Source organism: Myxocyprinus asiaticus, chromosome 23 (genome assembly GCF_019703515.2).
Source record: "Myxocyprinus asiaticus isolate MX2 ecotype Aquarium Trade chromosome 23, UBuf_Myxa_2, whole genome shotgun sequence".
Taxonomy (NCBI): Eukaryota; Metazoa; Chordata; class Actinopteri; order Cypriniformes; family Catostomidae; genus Myxocyprinus; species Myxocyprinus asiaticus.
Window position 1 is genome coordinate 7,427,039 of NC_059366.1, and position 20,771 is coordinate 7,447,809.

The 20,771-nt window shown below is 35.6% G+C and overlaps 1 protein-coding gene across 2 annotated transcripts in view; it reads right to left on the reverse strand.

Moving 5' to 3' along the window:
* Positions 1–19,967, reverse strand: part of LOC127413918 (myomesin-2-like) — an 81,538-nt gene extending 61,571 nt beyond the window's left edge. Inside the window, exons 1-11 of one of the 2 annotated variants that reach the window (XM_051651487.1) lie at positions 19,914–19,967; positions 17,795–17,852; positions 15,288–15,442; positions 13,065–13,151; positions 10,227–10,315; positions 10,043–10,093; positions 9,776–9,940; positions 5,427–5,588; positions 4,429–4,570; positions 2,773–2,972; positions 2,635–2,688 (exon numbers count right to left, since the gene is read on the reverse strand). In XM_051651487.1, the coding sequence (XP_051507447.1) occupies positions 2,635–2,688; positions 2,773–2,972; positions 4,429–4,570; positions 5,427–5,588; positions 9,776–9,940; positions 10,043–10,093; positions 10,227–10,315; positions 13,065–13,151; positions 15,288–15,430 (1,093 nt within the window). In that variant the 5' untranslated portion in view covers positions 15,431–15,442; positions 17,795–17,852; positions 19,914–19,967. Of the gene's footprint in view, positions 1–2,634; positions 2,689–2,772; positions 2,973–4,428; positions 4,571–5,426; positions 5,589–9,775; positions 9,941–10,042; positions 10,094–10,226; positions 10,316–13,064; positions 13,152–15,287; positions 15,443–17,794; positions 17,853–18,670; positions 18,767–19,913 lie in introns of those variants that run through there. The other variant, XM_051651486.1, reaches the window with a different exon arrangement.
* Positions 19,968–20,771: the final 804 nt, after the last annotated feature.

The window sequence follows — 20,771 nt, forward strand, 5'->3', positions numbered from 1 at the left end:
ATAAAATAAATAGCTAAATAAACATCAGTACTGTATTTTTAGTATCAGTCAAATGCTGACTATTAAAATAAAGAATAAATAAAAATAAAATAAATAGCTAAATAAACATCAGTACTGTATGTTTAGTATCAGTCAAATGCTGACTATTTTAATACTGCCAGTCAATTATTGGCAGGTTGAAAAACAAGAAGCATTTACATCTGCCGAGACAAGAGAAAAACAGCGGCAGTGGTGTTACACTGTATTCTGCTATACAAGTTCAGGGGAAACTTTCAACGGTGGAAAACCAGACTTTTAAATAGTACATTTTATAAATGCAACGACTGGAATTGTTCGGTTGAAGGGGGTACCAAACTGTGAATCCTGAACAAAACAGTTTGGTAAATACATGTTTACATATTAACTTTTACTCAGCTGACAAGCAATGAAAGTAGCTGCGTGATTAGTTAGTTAGCTATAAGCTCGTTGTCACGGAGAGTAAAAGATGGACTTTATTTACTTTCCAGCATTGCGTCTCACCAACTAGGTAACAGCATAGCGTGAAATCAACACTCAACAGACACAATCCGCCACCGCACCGTTGTCTGCTGAGCTGCAAAAAGATGCTCTGATGTTTATCTTTCAATCTGCTACATTACTGACTGCACTGACAAACTATAGCTGGCTAACATCAAAAACAGATGTAATAAATATGAGTGACATGGCTGTCAGGGACAGGGTTAACGTTATATTAGTTATATTGAAAAGGGAAAATGATGGGGTCATTGTTTATTAACTTTCCAGTATGTATTTCACAAACTAGTTAGCAACTTACCGCGAAGACAGCGCTCAACTCCACCCTGTCTGCAGAGCCACCGTCAGCTCAGAGTCAGCTCTGTAAACAGTGGAGTCGGAGCACGCTCTGCTGGACAAACTACATAATGACACAAATTATAAAGCATCGTTTTCTGCATTATATGTTCTGAAAAAAGTTTTCATATCTGTGCACATCGGTAAACATATACGCCGATACGATATATTGGTGAAAGGCTAATATTGGCCGATAATATCAGTGGACTGATATATCGGACGGGCACTAATTTCCAGTATACGGCACACGTGTCGAGCGATGTCTGCAAACAGTGCCTGTTTTGTAAACGTCTTTTGACCATCGCTGTTGTAATTGACTGCAAAATAAAATGTTCCCAGAAAGTAGAAATGCAGGGGGTTTCTCTATCAGTGTCTCATTTTCTCCTCTTGCCATTTTCAACTACACACAACGTGTGCAGAACTGGGATGTCATCAAGTTGACCCACGTGAAACACAGGCGGAGCGTATCCATCTACAGATCGATTCAGGTACATTAGCGGAGGTTGTAACTGTGCCTGTCTGTTTGATGCTTTGTTTTCTTGACCAAAACTTGTGCTCCAGATGTGTCATTAAACTTGATGCTTCCCGAACCGTGGGTGGCGAACCGTACGGTTCGTTTTTTTACTGTGTATATATATATATATATATATATATATATACATACATACACTTCAAAAGTTTTGAAACACTTGACTGAAATGTTTCTCAAGATCTTAAAAATCTTTTGATCTGAAGGCGTATGCTTAAATGTTTGAAATTAGTTTTGTAGACAAAAATATAATTGTGCCACCATATTAATTTATTTCATAATAAAACTAAAATGTAATTAAAAAAAAAAGTTTTTGAAATTGATGACTTGGACCAAATAATAAAGAAAAGCAGCCAATAAGTGCCCAACATAAATGGGAACACCTTCAATACTGTTTAAAAAGCATCCCAGGGTGATACCTCAAGAAGTTGGTTGAGAAAATGTCAAGAGTACATGTCTGCAAATTCTAGGCAAAGGGTGACTACTTTGAAGATGCTAAAATATAACACAGTTTTGATTTATTTTGGATTTTGTTTAGTCACAACATAATTCCCCTTGTTCCATATATGTTATTCCATAGTTTTGATGACTTTACTATTATTCTAAAATGTGAAGAAAAAAAAAATTATAATAAAGAATGAGTAAGTGTTTCAAAAAATTTTAACCGGTAGTGTATTAATATATATACATATATATAAGTTGTTTAAGAGTGTAGGGAGACTCTGTAGGGAGTTGCATCATTCATTCAGAGTGTGTCATGGGACTGGGCAGTCACTGCAGAGCTCATTTGGTGATTTGTTCAACTCAATTCTCTGATTGGTGGATCTTTTCCCTTCAGGATTATGGGTAGTATAGTGTAGATCTTCACTATAAATTACACCATTAAACATGATTTTTATTATTATTATTAAAGATGAAATAATGATGATTGATGACTTCATCAGAAGCATATACCATCAATTAACAACACTGACTGGGTTAATAAGTTATTGTTAAAAAGTGATTGCCCAATGGTGAAAATAAATGGAATTTATACTTCAGGAACCAGACTGCTGCGTTCTATGATAAGGTGGTTAGATAGATAAAAGGTGAGGAGATTTCGGCTGGTCATGTGATCTCAATATGGTGGCCTCTATGAGGGGGGACTACCCTTATGTAGAAGAAAACTGCTTTTTCTAGACCACTTTTTTACAGTGAATAAAACTGCTTACTGCACCGTTAATATTAGTACTATAATGACAGGAAGCACACACTACCTTCAAGGTCATCATAGTAGGTCACAACTTCGAGTCTTCCACCAAGTTTTGTGGCTGTTTAAATAAACAGAAAATATCAGAAGTTACTAATCCGCCATTAAAATACAGGCCAACAAATGTATCTTCAGAAAGACTCACGGTGAAGTCTCTCAAACTCTGTGGGGTCCAGAGCAGCAATGAGCTTGGACATTCGGGAGGGTCTGCTGATACCATGCGAGTTGACGGCACGCACACGGAAGTAATACGAGTGTCCTTCAAAGAGCCCCTGCACAGGGTATTTACAGATCTTCACAGGGGAGTCATTGGACTGCACCCAGTTCTCTGTTCCAACTTCACATCTGTCCAATAAGAGTGAAAAAAAAAAAAAAACACGAGCAAACATGATTATCTTAGCCTTACATCCACAGCGCTCTGAAAGAGTGAAAATTACAGGCCACTTTTCCATTCTGAGGAGATGACATGAGCTGAGAAGCATTTATATATACAGTATAATTGCAGGTTCCTGCACTGCTCAACGGTCTGATTACTGTCCAATGAGCTCACGTACATTTCAGCTTGATACTAGTGGAGCACAAAGCAACAGAGAACAAACTAATCACAGCCTCAATTAAAATATTCAAAATACTATGTTACAGGCAAAATGTGTTGTAAGCAAATTTTCACTCTCTACTGCACATTTCTACTCTAAGGGACAACACATTTTCTTTTTTTTTTAATGATAGAACCTACTATTAAGCAATCAATTAATATGTAGATATATACAGAATATACAGTGGGCTCCAGAAATCTGAGACCACATTGACATTTTTTGTTTTTATTTATTTATATTATAATTATATTATATTATATTATATTATTATTATTTTCATTAAGACCTGGAAATAAAGAGAATGTTTTAAAAAATTGTAAAACAAAAGTTATTACATAAAATTAAAAATATATATATATACAATTCTGCACTATTTATAGGTCAGGATTATCACAAAATCTGTCAAGAAAATATCCTATTTGACCCCAAATAAATAATAGTAAAAAATCCTATCATCCATCCATCCATCCATCTAAATAAAAAAACAAATTTTGCATTTTGATTAATTTCAGGACACTTATAAACATTGTTTTCAATGATGATTCTCATTACTGTAACTTTTCATAAATTATAAAAATAAATAATAATAAAAATATATATACTGACTTTATATATATATATATATATATATATATATATATATATATATGACTTTTATACTGTATATATATATATATATATATATATATATATATATATATATATATATATATATATATATAATATGGTAAAATATGGTAAAAAGTTTCAGTTGTTTTTTAATTATTATTATTAAAATCAATGAAACTGAAAGGCAGTACCAATACAGTACTACTATGACGTATACATATTTTTTTTACTTCAAATTTTAAAAAGTATATATATTTTTTTTTAATGTTGCTGTAATGAGAATGTCATAATGACCATCCTTTTTCTGGTAATGAGAATTAAAGTAATTAAAATAATGCTACAATGTACAAAATCACAACGGCTCTAAAAGTAGGCTTCAATTTCTATATGCAAAATTTTAAGTTTTATTTGTATATTTTTTATTTTGGTGTAAAATAGGACCAATTTGTCATGAAGCATGTTGAATCAATTTAGCAAAGAATGCAAAATAGAAGCATTTTCACTTAGCTTCAGACTTTTAGCAGCTGTACTTTGGGCAGTGAATGTATTCTATAAAACAACTCCTGTTGGGCAGACGCCTAAGTCAGCTCAGTCACCTGTCAACAAAGTATCCAATGATGGGGCCCTCAGTGGTCGTGTTAGGAGGTTTCCAGGACACGATGACATAATCTCTGTTTGTATCATGGATCTTGATGTCCATCGGGGCTCCTGGAGCTTGAGGAACCGGAGGTGGACCATCTGTGCAGACAACACATGATGAATGATGCATACACATCATTGATGCACAGATGCACTGAGGGATCTGACCCTTCTTTAAGCTTCACCCCCCTTGGTAACTTTTGCTCGCTCATGAAAGCTTTACAGAATATCTTATAGGAATGAATTGGAGATTTTTGTGAATTGATATTATTCTTGGAATGATTCTGTGGCCTGGAATAAAATGCGACATTGCAAAGAATCTTTCATCTGCCGAAATCTTTAAATTACCTAATCTAGATAATCATATCATGCCAAAAACGCTGTTGATTAAGCTTAACTTGTATTGAACCCCAAAAATTGTTTTAATTAATATTGCCCCTAGTACTACGACCTAAAATTCAATATGTAAATGAATTAACATTATTAACGTCATTAACATTAGATTAACTTAGGTGTTCTTACTGCTGATATACATGCTCATTTAGGAATGGGGGCTGATTTAATACACAGCATGCACAAGATTTATTTAAATAATAAAAAAATACAGTGTGCATCCTCTCTGGAGAAAATGTGTCACTATTATATCCTTCAGCAACATTGTTTTACCATATTTATTGTTATCATTTCAGTGAAATGCTATTTAAAACCAGCCAAACAAGCAGGACTTACATTAGAAAAGAGCACAAGCTTGTCTGATCGTATGCCAAACAGCAACAGTTGCTAACGTAGGATTGGTCAGCAACTTTTTTGAGGCGGGGCTTAGAGAAGGGTCAATTTCAGCTCTAAAACGTAAAACATGCGCAATATGACATTGACTGACAATTGACATTGACATGAAGAACCCTAAAACATGAGGGATTTTCATCAAGCCATGATGAAATTCACAGATCTTTACCTTTAACGTAGACGTAAGCACTGTGGACAGCATCCCCTCCCTTGGTCAACATGCGGAGGGTGTAAAGACCTTCATCATCTTTAGCGAGTTGAGTGAGTGTGAGCTGAGCAACACCTCCCCCCGATTCCATTTTCACCCACTTGGACTCTTTCAGGAGGTGCTCTGGAGGGACCGCATAAGAATATGAGGTCTCACAGGAGAGAACATGAAAATGCTGCTTTTGTGAGTGTAATCTCATCTTTGAGGGAATGAGTTCCATTATTTCGGGGAGAAATAATGCGTCATAAAAATATAATGTACTTCTGAGAGCAGGAAGTGATGTAATTGAAATGGTCGAAAGTGCTTCTTCTGGTCTGCATATGACTCAATAGCAAAAAAGCAACTGAATCTTATGAAAGCTATCAAGAACATGTTTAGGTCATATTTCATCCCAAACTTAAAGTAAATTTGTAAAATTTTTGAATAAGTAAAACCAAGCCTATTTTTACAACCTTAAAGAAACAGTTCACCCAAACATGACAATTTTGTCATTATTTACTCACCCTCGTGTTGTTATAAACCCATGACTTTCAATGGAACCCAAAGGGCCTGTTTTAAGAGCGCTATGCCTAAAGTGCTGCGCTATGTGATATGTCATAGGCACAAAGTCAGTTGGCAAGGCCATGAAGTTTTGATATTTTCATGCAAGCATGCACCAAGTCTAGGCACAAGTGGGTTGGTGAAACCACCCACGCAATGCGCTAATGGGCTGGGTCAAGTGAAATTTAATTCTGAGATTCAACTCCGTTTATTGCACCGTCTGCATCCTATTATTTATTTCATTTCCTTTCAAGCAACGTCTAGATAAACGAAGGCAGTCCATCAAAAGAATTTGGTTGTGTACATGGGCTGTATGCAATCCATCTCCATCTCTGTTTGTTGCGATGTACACTACCGGTCAAAAGTTTTGAAACACTTATTTTTGTTTACACAATTTTAATTTGATTTTTTCACATTAAGAATAATAGTATAGTCATCAAAACTATGGAATAACATAAATGGAACTATGGGAATTATGTTGTGACTAAACAAAATCCAAAATAAATCAAAACTGTGTTATATTTTAGCATCTTCAAAGTAGTCACCCTTTGCCTAGAATTTGCAGACATTATTATTATTATAATTCTTTGTGCCTAGAATAGATGTGGTTCTCAAATGTCTTAGTGCAATGACCTATTTCAAGGAAAACAGCAAACTGATCTGTGCACCACTTCATTAACATACTGTACAATACCCCCACAGTTTGCACGCATACACCCACAGATAGCGCAAACACTCCTACTTACTCCCACTTGCGCTTTGAGCTGGCACGGAAATTGCGATTAGAATCAGTGTCCTCGTGGAAATTGGACAAGATGAGCACTCATCATTGTGTGTTATGCTGTGCCTAGCATGGTCACAAAAATAGACACCAACATCTTCCTTCTGTTCAGACTAATGGGTAGATGCTACGTCACCTACTGTAATTGATATTTGTGAGCCAAGCTGATAAGGTTTATATGTGTAGTCCAGTTCCCAAATGAATGACTCTTAATGTATTAGTCTTTTGAATACCACACTACCTCCCGAGCAAATGACTCTTATCAGCCGGACCTTTTTAATGAATCAAAAACTTATTGAATCACAATAAGTCATTAATTTCATCTTGTCTGACTCCAAATGAACCAAAAAACGTTACTGTGTACTGTGTTAAGGCTTTTGAGACTTCCATCTTCAAAGTTTTTTGATACTGACAATGAGTAGTTAAAGTTGCACATTATGATTTTTGTTGTAATTAGTGATATTTTATAAAATGTATAAAATTAATTAAATATCTTAATTAAAAATTCTGCATAAACACACCTTTTGCAAGAATCTGTTCTGTTAAAATTTTAAATTCTCACATCATTTGGAATCATTAGGCAATAAATTCAATATGGATTGCATTCATTATCTGCAAATAATTGTTCCTCAAAAAGTACTTAAAGAAATGTTTAAAGGAACAGTTAAGGAACTGTTATTGTTACAAGTAATCGGAACTGTAATTGTTACATTCCTTACAATTCCCATTTATATTATACAATATAGGTATTTATGCATCATTTCAGTTTTTATTTAATCATCCATATTTTATGTTTGCTGATTTAATTAGGAAAATCATTGTACTACAGTAAAATCATGTAATATAGGAAAAAAAGCTGCACAATAGTAACTGTATAACTGAGAATATAGGTCTGTTCCAAAACTTAGTGAGCTGCTTTGCTGTCTCATGCCTACACAGGCAGTTGTCTTCTAGCATCCTACCTGAAATGATGCCTCATGAGAGAGTGATTTGGAACACTCTACATAGACGGCAACTCCTCGACTCACAACTGGTTTCAATACAGATGACGCAAGTGGAAAGACGCAATGCACACACACATTTTGGGTAAACAGTGTTGGGTGTAATGCGTTGCAAAGTAATTTGTTCCTGTAATTAAATTACTTTTCCTTGGAAAAAGTGAATTTAGGGATTACTCTTCATTTTTTGTAATTTAATTACAGTTACTTATGATCTACTTGTGTTACATACTGTATAGACTTTAAACAATTCTATATAAAACAATATTGAATTGAAAATCGAAATTTAACGTCTAATGATAACATTTGTTTACTAATTCAACACGGCCCCTTAAATGCACTGACAATATGCCTGCGCACATAAGCTCGTGCCACTACGTTGAGAAATCACTCAAGTGAAAAGATGTCGGAAGATACGAGTGGCTGTTTTAATAAATGGAAATATCCCCCATTACTTCGAGTTTAAGACAATGCAGATAAGAAGCACAAGAACCTACTAAAGCACTTGACACGGCAACATAGATATACATGTTTGAGAGATCGCAGGGGCTGCTCACATCAAACGTGTTTTTGCGCACATCTGCACAGTCACTGTGTTCAATTAAATTTGTTTTTTTCAAATTTTTTTCTGATATAATCACGCGATAGACGGACGTCTTAGACTGCTGCAGCGCGTTTTGCTGTTTCTTTCAAGTCTTGTGCAGGACGGATGGATTTTAGACACCGTGTCAAGTTAAATAGAGCTCCAATATTTAAAAATGCACCTTGAGACACCTGCGCTCTGTTTCATTTGTTGCGCTGCATCTAGCTTTTTTTTAGCGCAGGTGTCACTAAGATTCGATGTTCTGAAGATGTTTAGGTGTCAAAGAGGTCTGCTGCACTGTTACACATGATTCCAGGTTGTAAAGTTTCAGTCCAAATAAAGTTTCAGCGTGTGATAAACGATAAGCCAATATTTTTTCCCTTCTGCTCTGGTTTGCTGAGGGGCCGCTGTAACTTGTTAAACTGTGTATTGTTACTATATACTGTTAGGAAAGTTGCCTATGATGCGTACATGAAATACAGCCTTTTGCAACAAATGTACTTGCTTGAAGAATTTATAAAGAGAGTGATCAATTTTGAGTTACTAGATTTTATTAACCATTTAGGAACAGTTTAAGAACAGCTTAAGAATTGGATTTATTTGAAAGAATTAAAAGAATAATTTGATGTCTATCCTTTTAATGTCCACATGGTCAAAGTTGATATGGGTTTTAGAAAAGTAATTAGTAATGAGTAATTTAATAACTTTTCAGACAGAGTAATTAGTTCAGTAATCTAATTACAATGTAGAAGATGTCATTAGTAATTAACGACTTTTTTGGAGTAACTTACCCAACACTGATCATATTAAACCGTTTTTAGCAATACTTTTCAGAACTGAATGGATTATAAGTATATTTATTATAAAAATGTATCTCGCTTTGTCCGCCATCTTGGATTTATTTTTAAGTTTATCACGGTGCATTATGGGAGGGATACATATGATGCTAGCGAAAATTAGAAATCTTAAGAGACAGCATAATTAAGATACCTACCTTTTGGAACAGACTTCATGTCGGGAGGGCACCTATGATGTCTTAAAGTGCTGCCTCTGGAGGATTCTCACTGGGTTTTGAAACAGAGTCTCCATTGAAAATAATGGAAATTCTTGGAAATGGCCTTACAGTAATGAGAATTATGCTTGTCTCAAAATAGGCCTAATTTGCCTCACATAAAATCTATTTTGTATTATTATTTGTATGTTTTTCTTGTTTTGATTTTGGGATGAAAAGTGACGGACATGTTTTTGTGAGAATCACACACCAATGAAAGTTAGAGTAGTGGGGGGAGACGCATAGTATGAACAAATGGTAAAATTATGTGCAGCTGTCATGAGATCTATCAGCTGTAAACTGTATACCCATACTGTATGTATTTGTGTGCTGCATACAACAGAGGACTTTTCCTACCATCTCTATACCACAGAGCCTCAGGATGCAGGTTGGCCAAGTTGGGGCTGATGGTCATCTTACAGGTCAAAGTAACCTTGTCACCTTCTTTTCCAAAGGTCACGTCAAACGTCTCAAGGAAGGTGATGTTAATCTTTGTATACTTGACTTCAGGTAAAATCGCATCTGAGTAATTAAAGAAAGAAACTGTTTTGTTGTTTTTGCATCATTTGTTTGTGAATTGTACAGATAATTCACTCTTTAAAGAATGTAGGTTTTCACACTTACACTGATAAGGCATCCAGGAATAAGGAGAGGACTTTTCTTCCTCTTTGCACTCTATAAAGTTAACATTGGTAAGAATGCTTGTAATGTGATCTCATTAGTAATTGAAGGTATTCATGTTTCGTTCACTGAAACATACTATGTCATTGTATTGTAAACAGGGTTAGTGTGTTTGTTAGGGTCTTACTCTTCACAATGATAGAGGCCTGGCAGGAAGCCTGTCCGTGTGAGTTTGAGGCTACAGCCGTGTACATTGCAGTGTCATCGGTTCCACACCTACGAAATCATTCGCAGGTGTTTAATCAATACATTTCTGGATCCCAACCCATCAACACACTCCGCTACTTAATCAGTCAATAAATAATCACCATAATTGATATATGATTGGATATATGCCACAGTCATTTCTTAATTGACATTTGGAAAGCACATAAAGTGCTTCCCCTTCATGATGGATAAATTGGCAGTTAACTAATGCTCTAATGTCAAGAGGATAATTGCTCCAAACTAAATGCTAATGTGGCTAAGCATCTGCTTTCAGGGCATGTTCAACACAGGAGGCTCTGAAGCTTGAATGGCAAACATGAGATGCAACGAAGGGGGAAGAAAATGAGACGACTGAAATGTGACCTTAAGCGCGACCATAATACTATTAGAGCCCGCTGCACTCACAGCCCTCCACAGTCTTGAGAGCATGGCTGAGATTCAAAAGTCTAAGACCACTAGTGAAAATGCTTCCAAACGTGATTTATTTTTTTCATTACAAATTGTTTTCTTTACCATTACAAATTGAGTTAAAAGTTGAACTGAAAACTTGACATGAATTAGAGAATTTCTTAGTATTTGGTATGTCCCCATTTTGCTTTAATGACAGCATGCACTCGAGCTGGCATGGACTCCACAAGTTTGTGCAAACATCTTATGAGATTCAATGGAAGCAAGATAATCTGACCATCTGTACAGAAGATTTTCAATGTGGACTTCTGAACCCCACTGTGGCTAAAAAAGAATTACATCTCAATATTTCTTTTAATTGATATTTGAAATATATCTCTATTTATGTTTTTGCTCTGAAATGGCTGAAAAACATGTTTTTCTTTCCATAAGAGAAACCATTTCTACCAAACAGCCATAGATGCCAAGTAGATTCAAACTGTTTAATACAAGAACTAAAACTCTGTAGGAATAATCAAGTTATGAAAACAATAATCAAGTTAAGTGTTTTTCACTTCTGGAGGGCCAAATTACTCAAAATTAAAATTTATAAGCATTTTTTAATCATTAAATACATAATGCAATCATAAAAAAAAAATTTAAAAAATCATTAAATCACCAAATAAATCAATATATTTCCCTTGTTTTTAACCTAAACTCACTAACCAAATACGGAGGGCCAAATTTCCTTAAATAAATATTTAAATAAATAATTAATTGCATAATTAAATCATATATAAAATCAATAAATGCCCCTTGTATTTCACTTTAGCACTTGTTTGTGTCCATTTTTATTTAATAAAAGTAATCCATATGACTCTAGTGGTTAAATCATTGTCTTCCAAAGCAATATGATAGGTGTGGGTGAGAAACAGATCAAGTTCACATTCTTCTTCTTGTGTTTTTGGTGATTCATATTATTCATGCATACTGCCCCCTACTGGACAGGGAGAAGAATTTCTAGCAAAATATTACTTAAATATTGATCTTTTTCTCATCTACACCTATCATTATAAATTCTGAAGATATGGATTAAACCACTGGAGTCTTATGGGTTACTTTTTTATGCCTTTATGTGCTTTTTGGAGCTTCAAAATGTTGGTACCCATTCACTTGCATTCTTCTAAAAATCATAATTTATGTGCTGCTGAAAAAAAGAAAGTCATACACATCTGGGATGGCATAAGGGTGAGTAAATGATGAGAGAATTGTAATTTTTGGGTTAAATATTCCTACAATGGCAAAAGAAAAAAATATTCAATATATTGCCCAGGCCTTCTTGTGAGGCACGCCTGTTTGTCAGAGAGCGAAGTGTTTGGTCATTTCAGAGGAAATGCTGAATGTCAAGCTTCACCTGAGAGGTTTGGGCTCTGAATGCAAGAAGCGGTCAGAAATGTGACATAAGTGCGAGGGACTGACAGTGTGACAGCAGTGAGAGCCAGCTCTCTTTAAAGCACCGGAGTGTCAGGTGACACCAAACTCAGCACTTGGGCATGAACAGCTGACAGGAGCTCAAGACGTGGGCAGCCCTGGACTAAATTGGAAATGTTCTCATGCAATACCATTGACACGACTTCCTTTTGTGGAGATTTACTTATTTGTGAACTTTTATTGTTTTCAGGGTGATTGTGGAGGTTTGGAGGGTGAATCTCTGGAGAGCAGTCAAGAATGTGTCCTTTATGGTCAAGCATCACTGCAAAATCCAAAAAAAAAAGAAAGAAAAATATATACAGTCTATTTTGCTTAAAAAAAATGTGTCCTGTTTTTAGGACCATAAAGATATTTTAGATTTGCATAGTAATAAAGTATGTTTTTATTTTTTTATTTGTTCTACTACCTTTACACTTGTACTAGTAAGTTTTCTTATTGTCTGTGGCCACGTTAAGGGACAATTCACACCAAAATGAAAATGCTGTCATCATTTACTCACCCTGATGTTGTTCCAAACCTGCTACCTGACTCACTTTCTTCTGTGGAACACAAAAGGAGAACTTTGAAGAATGCTGGCATTGCGCTTCCCACAAAATGAAATGAATGGTGACTGATGCTGTCATACTGCTTCTCCTTTTGTGTTCCACAGAAGAAAGAAAGTCATATGGGTTTGGATTCACATAATGGTAATTTATGGGTGAAATATTCCTTTAATAACGGAGAGGTGCGCATGTACTCAGCACCCAACCTGAGTCTTGCTGTTGTTCATTCACATACTGTAATGTTTGCCATTCATTCTGTTCAATATAGATCATGAGCAAAACCACACATTCAGCCACTGTATCAATGTCAGAAAAGACCAAAGCAAAGTTCACATTACTTGAGGATGGTGAGGGCATGGAGTCCAGCGTTGCTCTCCACAAAGTACTTTCCAGAGGAAATGTCCAAGATAACGTCATCCTTAAACCTGCAGAGTATTTGTATTATAATATTAATAGATCTTCTTTTTTTTTTCTTTTTTTTTTCAATTTGGAATGCCCAATCCCAATGTGCTCTAAGTCCTCGTGGTGGCGTAGTGACTCACCTCAATCCGGGTGGCAGAGGACGAATCTCAGTTGCCTCCATGTCTGAGACTGTCAATCTGTGCATCTTATCACGTGGCTTGTTGAGCGCGTTACCGTGGAGACATAGCGTGTGTGGAGGCTTCCTGCTATTCTCCGTGGCATCCACGCACAACTTGCCATGCACCCCACCGAGAGCAAGAACCACATTATAGTGACCATGAGGAGGTTACCCCATGTGACTCTACCCTCCCTAGCAACCAGGCCAATTGGTTGATTAGGAGACCTGGCTGGAGTCACTCAGCATGCCCTGGATTTGAACTCGTGACTCCAGGGGTGGTAGTCAATGTCTTTACTCACTGAGCTACCCAGGCCCCCCATTCTTAGCATTTCTTTAGATGTCGCTGCATTAGATAACAAAATATCAAACCATGTGGCATTTACTTCACAGAAAAAATAAGTATCATCAACACATTTTTTCCCTCTTAGTTTAGCTCATTAATTCTTTGTCAGAAAGCATCATTTGTTCATGTCATTTTAACATAATGGAAAGATGTTATTTTTAAATGATTAAATTACAGTTAGTAGCCTCAAAGTGTTTTTTATACTACTGTATGTGTCCCTAACATGATTCTTTTCTTCAGTTTTACATAATATTTTTGGGTCACATTACCGATTATGTTATAAGGTCAAACTTAGCTAACTTTTAGCTAACAATAGCATTCATTAGCATGCTAAATGCTAAGTAGTACTCCTTGAGTGAAGCAACATATGGCATGTTATTTGTGTACCCGTCCTCAATCTTCGCAAAAGCTCCACTCTTCACCACATTGGTAATCCAGCATAACATAATCAGTTCTAAATCTCTAAATAATAACATTAAACACTATTAATACAAGGTGCTCTGGAAAACTCGAATCTGATTGGTCAATGGTGCTATTTAGCGGTCATCTGGGTATTTGTGAACCATCTTTCCTGCTTCTCAGATCACTGTGCGATCTCTACAAGTCAGCTAATAAAATCATTTCAAATCAATGTTTCATGTGCATTTATTTATTTATTTGGCAAGTAGTCTTGTAATAAGGTGCATGCTCATAATCTGTCAGATTGCCCATAATTACCAAATAAACACATAATACACAATTACATACTTTCAATGCAAATCAATATTTTATGCCATTTATTTAGTTAGTTCGAAGCTGTGTAATAAGTGGCTCCACTTCACATCAGGGTCATGATCACCCTGTCAGGGTTTAATGTTTTTTTATGATAATAACCGGCTAACTGCACATTATCCCTTACTTAAGTCTCCCCCTTTTCTCATCTTGCTCAAAAATGCATAAAATAACACTTCAAAATGTTTACTCTCTGCATCAAATCCCATGCAACGCATGCTGGGAACTACAAATCCCCTTGCCCATGTTGTTAAACATACTTGATTGTTTCAAATTCACCCTACATAATGCACATTTTAGAAAATTACATTATTCGAAAGCAAAGAAAACAAGTTTAGAGGGGAAACACAATTTGGTTGTGCAGATCACAAATCATATGATTTATATATCGGACAGCCTGCATTTTGCTGGTTTGTTTTTTTGATTTTCAAATAAAGGCAGCACACTTTTCAAACAAAATATTTCACAAAAATAAGTCTGTTGGGTTTAAAATGTTATACAGTAAATACTTTTCAAAATTAAGACAAAATGTAGTTGAACACATTGTGGTTGTCAAATGTTAGTGGAACATAGTTACTGTTGAACTTCACCTGTGGATACTCTGTTGGGACACCTGTGTACACCTGACTTCAACCATCCACTAAAATTCACTCTAACACCAATTGCTTAAAGGTTAAGCAAAATGGCTCAGAAAAGTGAAGTTCTTTTGTTTGCAATGAATTTAATACAGTTTTGAGGGCACTCTAAATGCCTTTATATAACGCTATCAAACCTGCGATTTCAACTTAAACTGACTGAGAAAAGAGAAACTGCACTGAAACCTGGTTCAGGAAGCACAGCAAGGCTGTTTGTGGGTTGAAGCCTCACCATTTGACATGTGGCGTGGGGTATCCCTCCACAGAGCAGAACAGTTTGATAGGAGTGTTCTCAAACAGTGTGTGGGACCTCAGCCGCACCACAAACTTGGGGCCCCTGATCATGGACTCCTCGCGGACGTATTTCTCAGGCATCTTCTTCTCTACCTGATGAAAGGAGAAAAATATTGACATTTGTGTGACAAACTACAGTTGTGGCTTACTATAGGGTTCCCACAGCTCTTGACACATGACTTTCCATGGCTTTTCCATGTCCTTTCCACACATACATAAGAATTAAAAAAAAAAAATCATTTAGATTCAGAATGAATCATCATTGTTAACAGGTTTGGACAATTCGTTGAAAAGAGATTTACGATTTACTCATGTATTGAACATCAAATGGCTTGTGAGCCACTTTTACACAAGTTCTGTATCTAGCTGATGAAAAATTTTAGAAAATAATATTAACTACAGTAGAAATATCTTTTCTATTTGAGTGACTTTTTCCTGATATTTCAGGTTTTTCACGGCCTTGAGAACCCTGCCACAACAGGTGACAGCAATTATCTTTAAAGGTGCACTCAGTAACTTTTTGTCTGTCATTTTGGACTTGCACTGACACCTAGAGGCATGGATGCAGCATCTTTCACAATCAATAGATTTTAGTACTGATGCCATCGCAGAACTTCACGATTCACAATCAGTAATGACTAATTTAATCCATGAATGAAAGTGTCACAGGGTGGTTACGGAGATTAAGCTAGTAATATTCAGCTGGTTGTGTGATCATAACATGGCAGCCCCCATGAGGGGGCCCTCTCCATGTAGATTTAAACAGCTTGTATAAGGTTACTGATATGACTAGAGTCCTAATCTCATGTGAGTGCTCGTGATTTAATACTTGTGTTTCAAAATTGCACTATTTATTTCGGAGAAAAACTTTTTTAATGAGCAAAAAAATTTCTGAGTGCACCTTTAATATACAGTAAACCCTTTTGTCTATCTAAGCATGAACTAAGTTTGGGTTGAGTAACTATACAGAAAACCCTAAAAATTGACTTTACTCAATTATCTTCTCCAAAACTTGTGTAATTTTTTTTTTCTCCTCGTGGTGGCGCGGTTACTCACCTCAATCCGGGTGGCGGAGAACAAGTCTCAGTTGCCTCCGCTTCTGAGACAGTCAATCCGCGCATCTTATCACGTGGCTCGTTGTGCATGACACCACAGAGACTCTCCACGATCCATGCACAACTTACCACGCGCCCCAATGAGAGCGAGAACCACTAATCGTGACCACGAAGAGGTTACCCCATGTGACTCTACCCTCCCTAGCAACCGGGCCAATTTGGTTGCTTAGGAGACCTGGCAACCAGCGAACTCGCGACTCCAGTGGTGGATCATATAGAATGAACTTAAAGGTGCTGTAAGTGATTTTTTCATGGAAAAGTTAAAAGTATGCAAAAAATTTTCCTACTCCCTTAAAGATATTAATGAAATGAGTGCCCTGAAATATCTCACCGGTCTCTGTGACAGCTGTAGACTTTGTAAACAGAATGTGTTTTTGCGGACATTGACGCTTTTCACCTGTCAATCATTTTGCTCGTTCTCATAAGTGTTGTCTTTGAAGCGGATCATTGAGGCTATGATTCATAATGTTTGTCACTGTTGAATTTGACAGCAACAATGCTACTCTTTTGCTGGGTTTTCGTCTCAAAATTATCTTTGGAGGGCGGGGTTTTGGAATGAGGGGGCGTGGCTAATTCAACAGCTCAGGTACGTGAAAGCTTCAGAACGCTAAAATCACTTGCAGCACCTTTAACAAATTAAGTTAAGGTAACTAGATGCAAGTAGACAACTCAGATTTGCTATTTAAATGTTGTTGTTTCTACTTAATAATAGTATTAATTTTATTTTAATTTTATTATTAATTGAATGTTCTCAAATTTAGGTCATACGATAACACAGCTTAAATAAATAATATTATAACTCATTCTTGGTTAATCATTGAATAAACAAACTTAAATCTCCACTGGTAAACCTGAACATGCAGTTGCACATGCACAAGGACAACTTAGATAGTGTTAACAGGGCACAACTTGACCAAAGTGGACACAGATCACCCTAATGGTGACATCACACCTATTTACCTATTTAAATGCCCCCATAAGTTCCCTTTGACCAAGGAAATAAAAAAATTCAAGCGCAAGGCTTTGTGGGTATTCCCCATAACCTCAATTTGTACTCAATCGTTTGAGTTTTTACACTTAAAATTTTACGTTTTCAGAAAAAGAAAAAATATATAGTTCATGGAACATAGATATTTGAGTTATGAGCCCAAAACTTGACATTTCAAGTAATGTTTCATTAAGACAACTTTAATTTTCCAGTTGGCCTAATGACAGCATTATGGTTGACATATGGTTAACAGAAGTATGTTAACTTCTGGTAACTATAACAGCAATGATGATCTGAAATGGACAGAAATCTGAAGTGGGTGCTGATGTAAAAGGTCTTTACCACTCCCTGGATTCTCTTCTCTGTTTGGTATTGATATTTCACCTCTTCAACTGCAGAGCTAAAAACACACACACATTCACATACATTAAAATGATACAGTAACACTGGGAACGCTCAAAGACTAACAGGTCAGTCCAAGTGCCACTGGAAAAACAGGGAATTTATAAAGCTATCAGATTGGGTCAACAGTTCATATGATCTCAGGTTAATATCATATAAACTGTTTTCATGCATCCAAACACACATTTCTCATGCATTTCAAACAACACAATTTAGATCAATCCGCAGAGGGAAAAAGTTGACCAATAATATGATCTGACAGCAAAACCAAAATAATGACCTTTTGACCCCTCAGAAAGCAAACACAATTTGCTTGCTTTGGTGTGACATTGTCTAAACTAAAACAAAAAAACAACTCTCTGCTGTTGATCATCTTTTTGTATTGTAAGTTCCATAATGAATTTTAATTGACATTTTACAAATGTAAAATCAAATGAATTGGCCTCTTATCCTGAAACAACGTGTATGCTCCATTTCAATTTGTCGCTTTTTCATCTTAAATCAAACTGGAAAGCTTATCAATGTGGCCTTTTCTTGCTTTATTTATTAATGATTACAGTCTCTCTATGTAAAACGGATTATTGAAAGCAAACTATGCAGGCAGTATCTATCTACAACAGCACAAGCAGAGGTAAATATTCACATGAAGGTGTCTGTTATGGTTCAGTTACTGTTGGTAATATAGGCTTCATTGACATGTTATAAGGTGTTATACTATGTTATATTTAGTGTTTCTATTTTATCTCTACAAGTAGTTTTAGTATTGCTATCCGCATCATGATTAGCTGCAATGATTCTTCACCGTGTGTACCTTACCTGGAGTATTCCTGAACAACATATTTAGACTCAGTACTGCGGTAGTCTTGACTGAAATGCTTGTGTCTGGCAACGACTGCAGCCATATTTGGCAACCTCAAAGTACCTATGAATCAAACCAGGAACAAACACATGCAGCATCTTCTTTGCACACAAGACATAATGCTAGGATTGACAGATGCCCAATTTGCAAGCTGGAAGGAATTAGACCTACTATAGGGTCACTCAATTTCTTCTCTTCTCTATGGAAAAAGTATTGTAATAAATGCGTGGACCACTTCCAACATGATTTAGGTGTTAAGAAAGTGGACCTGTATGTGGAGACGAGGAGGAGGGGGTGTTCTGGAGCTTTGGGCCTCAAGGAAGCTAAGCCTCGTGTCCGTTTAAAATTAGAGCTTGGGGGTTGGGATATCAGACAGTCCAAGGAGATGGATACAGTATTCCAGGGTTATTATTTCTACTGTATAGTGTGCATTAAATAAACATGTTACTATAGTTTAAACTTTGTATAATACACAGAGTACCATGTTGATTTAGTCATATTACATACAGCACGACTGAATCAACCTGATTTCATTAGATTAAAAGGTCATTTTCAAATATTAAAATGGTAGCAATTACACCTATCCACTTATTTTCAGCATACTGTCCATATTCTAATATGAACTACCACCATCTTAGCATAAACAAACGCCTCATTCCTCACATTTTTAAGGGGAATACATCAAACAAACAAACAAACAAACAATCGTGCATACTCAAATGCAGCATTACACCAACTCAAACATGAACCCCATCTGAACATGGTCATATGAAATTTTTTTAATAGAGCCACAGTTTAGCATCATTCACATCATACAATAGAATAGTTGCTGGAATAAATCTTGCAAAGCTCATTGCATCCAATAGGTCACATTTCACAAGACATTTTTTCAAAATAAATAAATAAATAAATAAATAATAATAATAAAATATATAAAAATATATATATATATAATAATAACAAAACGTATGCGTAAAGAGCACCGAAAATATTTTAATTATTCATGTTGTAATCGCCTTCAAAAGTCAAGTGCAGATCCCACTTAAGCAAACATCTTTTGAATCAGATCAACATGCTACAAGGTAAAGTTCAAAAGTCTACTTCAGTCTCAGCAGAGACGAGTATTTCTACAAGAGCAACTCTGCGTTGTAATTTCATTGGAAAAGTGTGGAAATAAGCGGCCAGACACACTGTACTCACCCCTGGAGAATACAAGAGCGCAACGCGAAGGTAGATGAGCCTCATACCCGCCTGAGAGAAACCAGCTGATCAAAAGCAAAATATTACCCATGCGGAATGCTGCAGCCCCCCCATCCCATTTATGGATGGGCATTAGACTATATATAGCATTTACACTAACTTCTCACATCATTTCGTACAGGCACTGAGATAGAAAGACGTTTTAAAACGACGGTGGATTTGGGGTTACCTGCTATTTTTTTTTTTTTGTAATTTGGTGAGTTGAATGGTAATCATAATATAGGCCTAACTGGTTTAAAGCAATGATTTGTGGCCAAATAAATAAATAAATAAATATATATATATATATATATATATATATATATATATATATATATATATATATATATATATATAATAATAATAATAATAATAATAATAATTACATATATATATAATTATTATTATAATTATTATTATTATTAATAATATATATATAATTATTATTATTATTATTATTACTATTAATATTTGTATTAATTATATTAATTATTTTTTGCCACAAATCATTGCTTTAATGTTTAAACCATATATATATATATATATATATATATATATATATATATATATATATATATATATATATATATATATATAGATATATATAATTATTATTATTAATATATATATATTAGTGGCCTCTAGTGCCACCAAACGGAATTGCAGAAATAATAACAGTTTGTTCCTCAAACATTCACCTGTCTTCCATTATGCCCGCCCTAAAGCTCAAGCCATTGGCAAAGAGCCGCCTCCAACTGTTCTGATTGGCTAACACACGCGGGCCGCGGTCTGTTTCTTTTTTTGCTCTCAGTACACCTA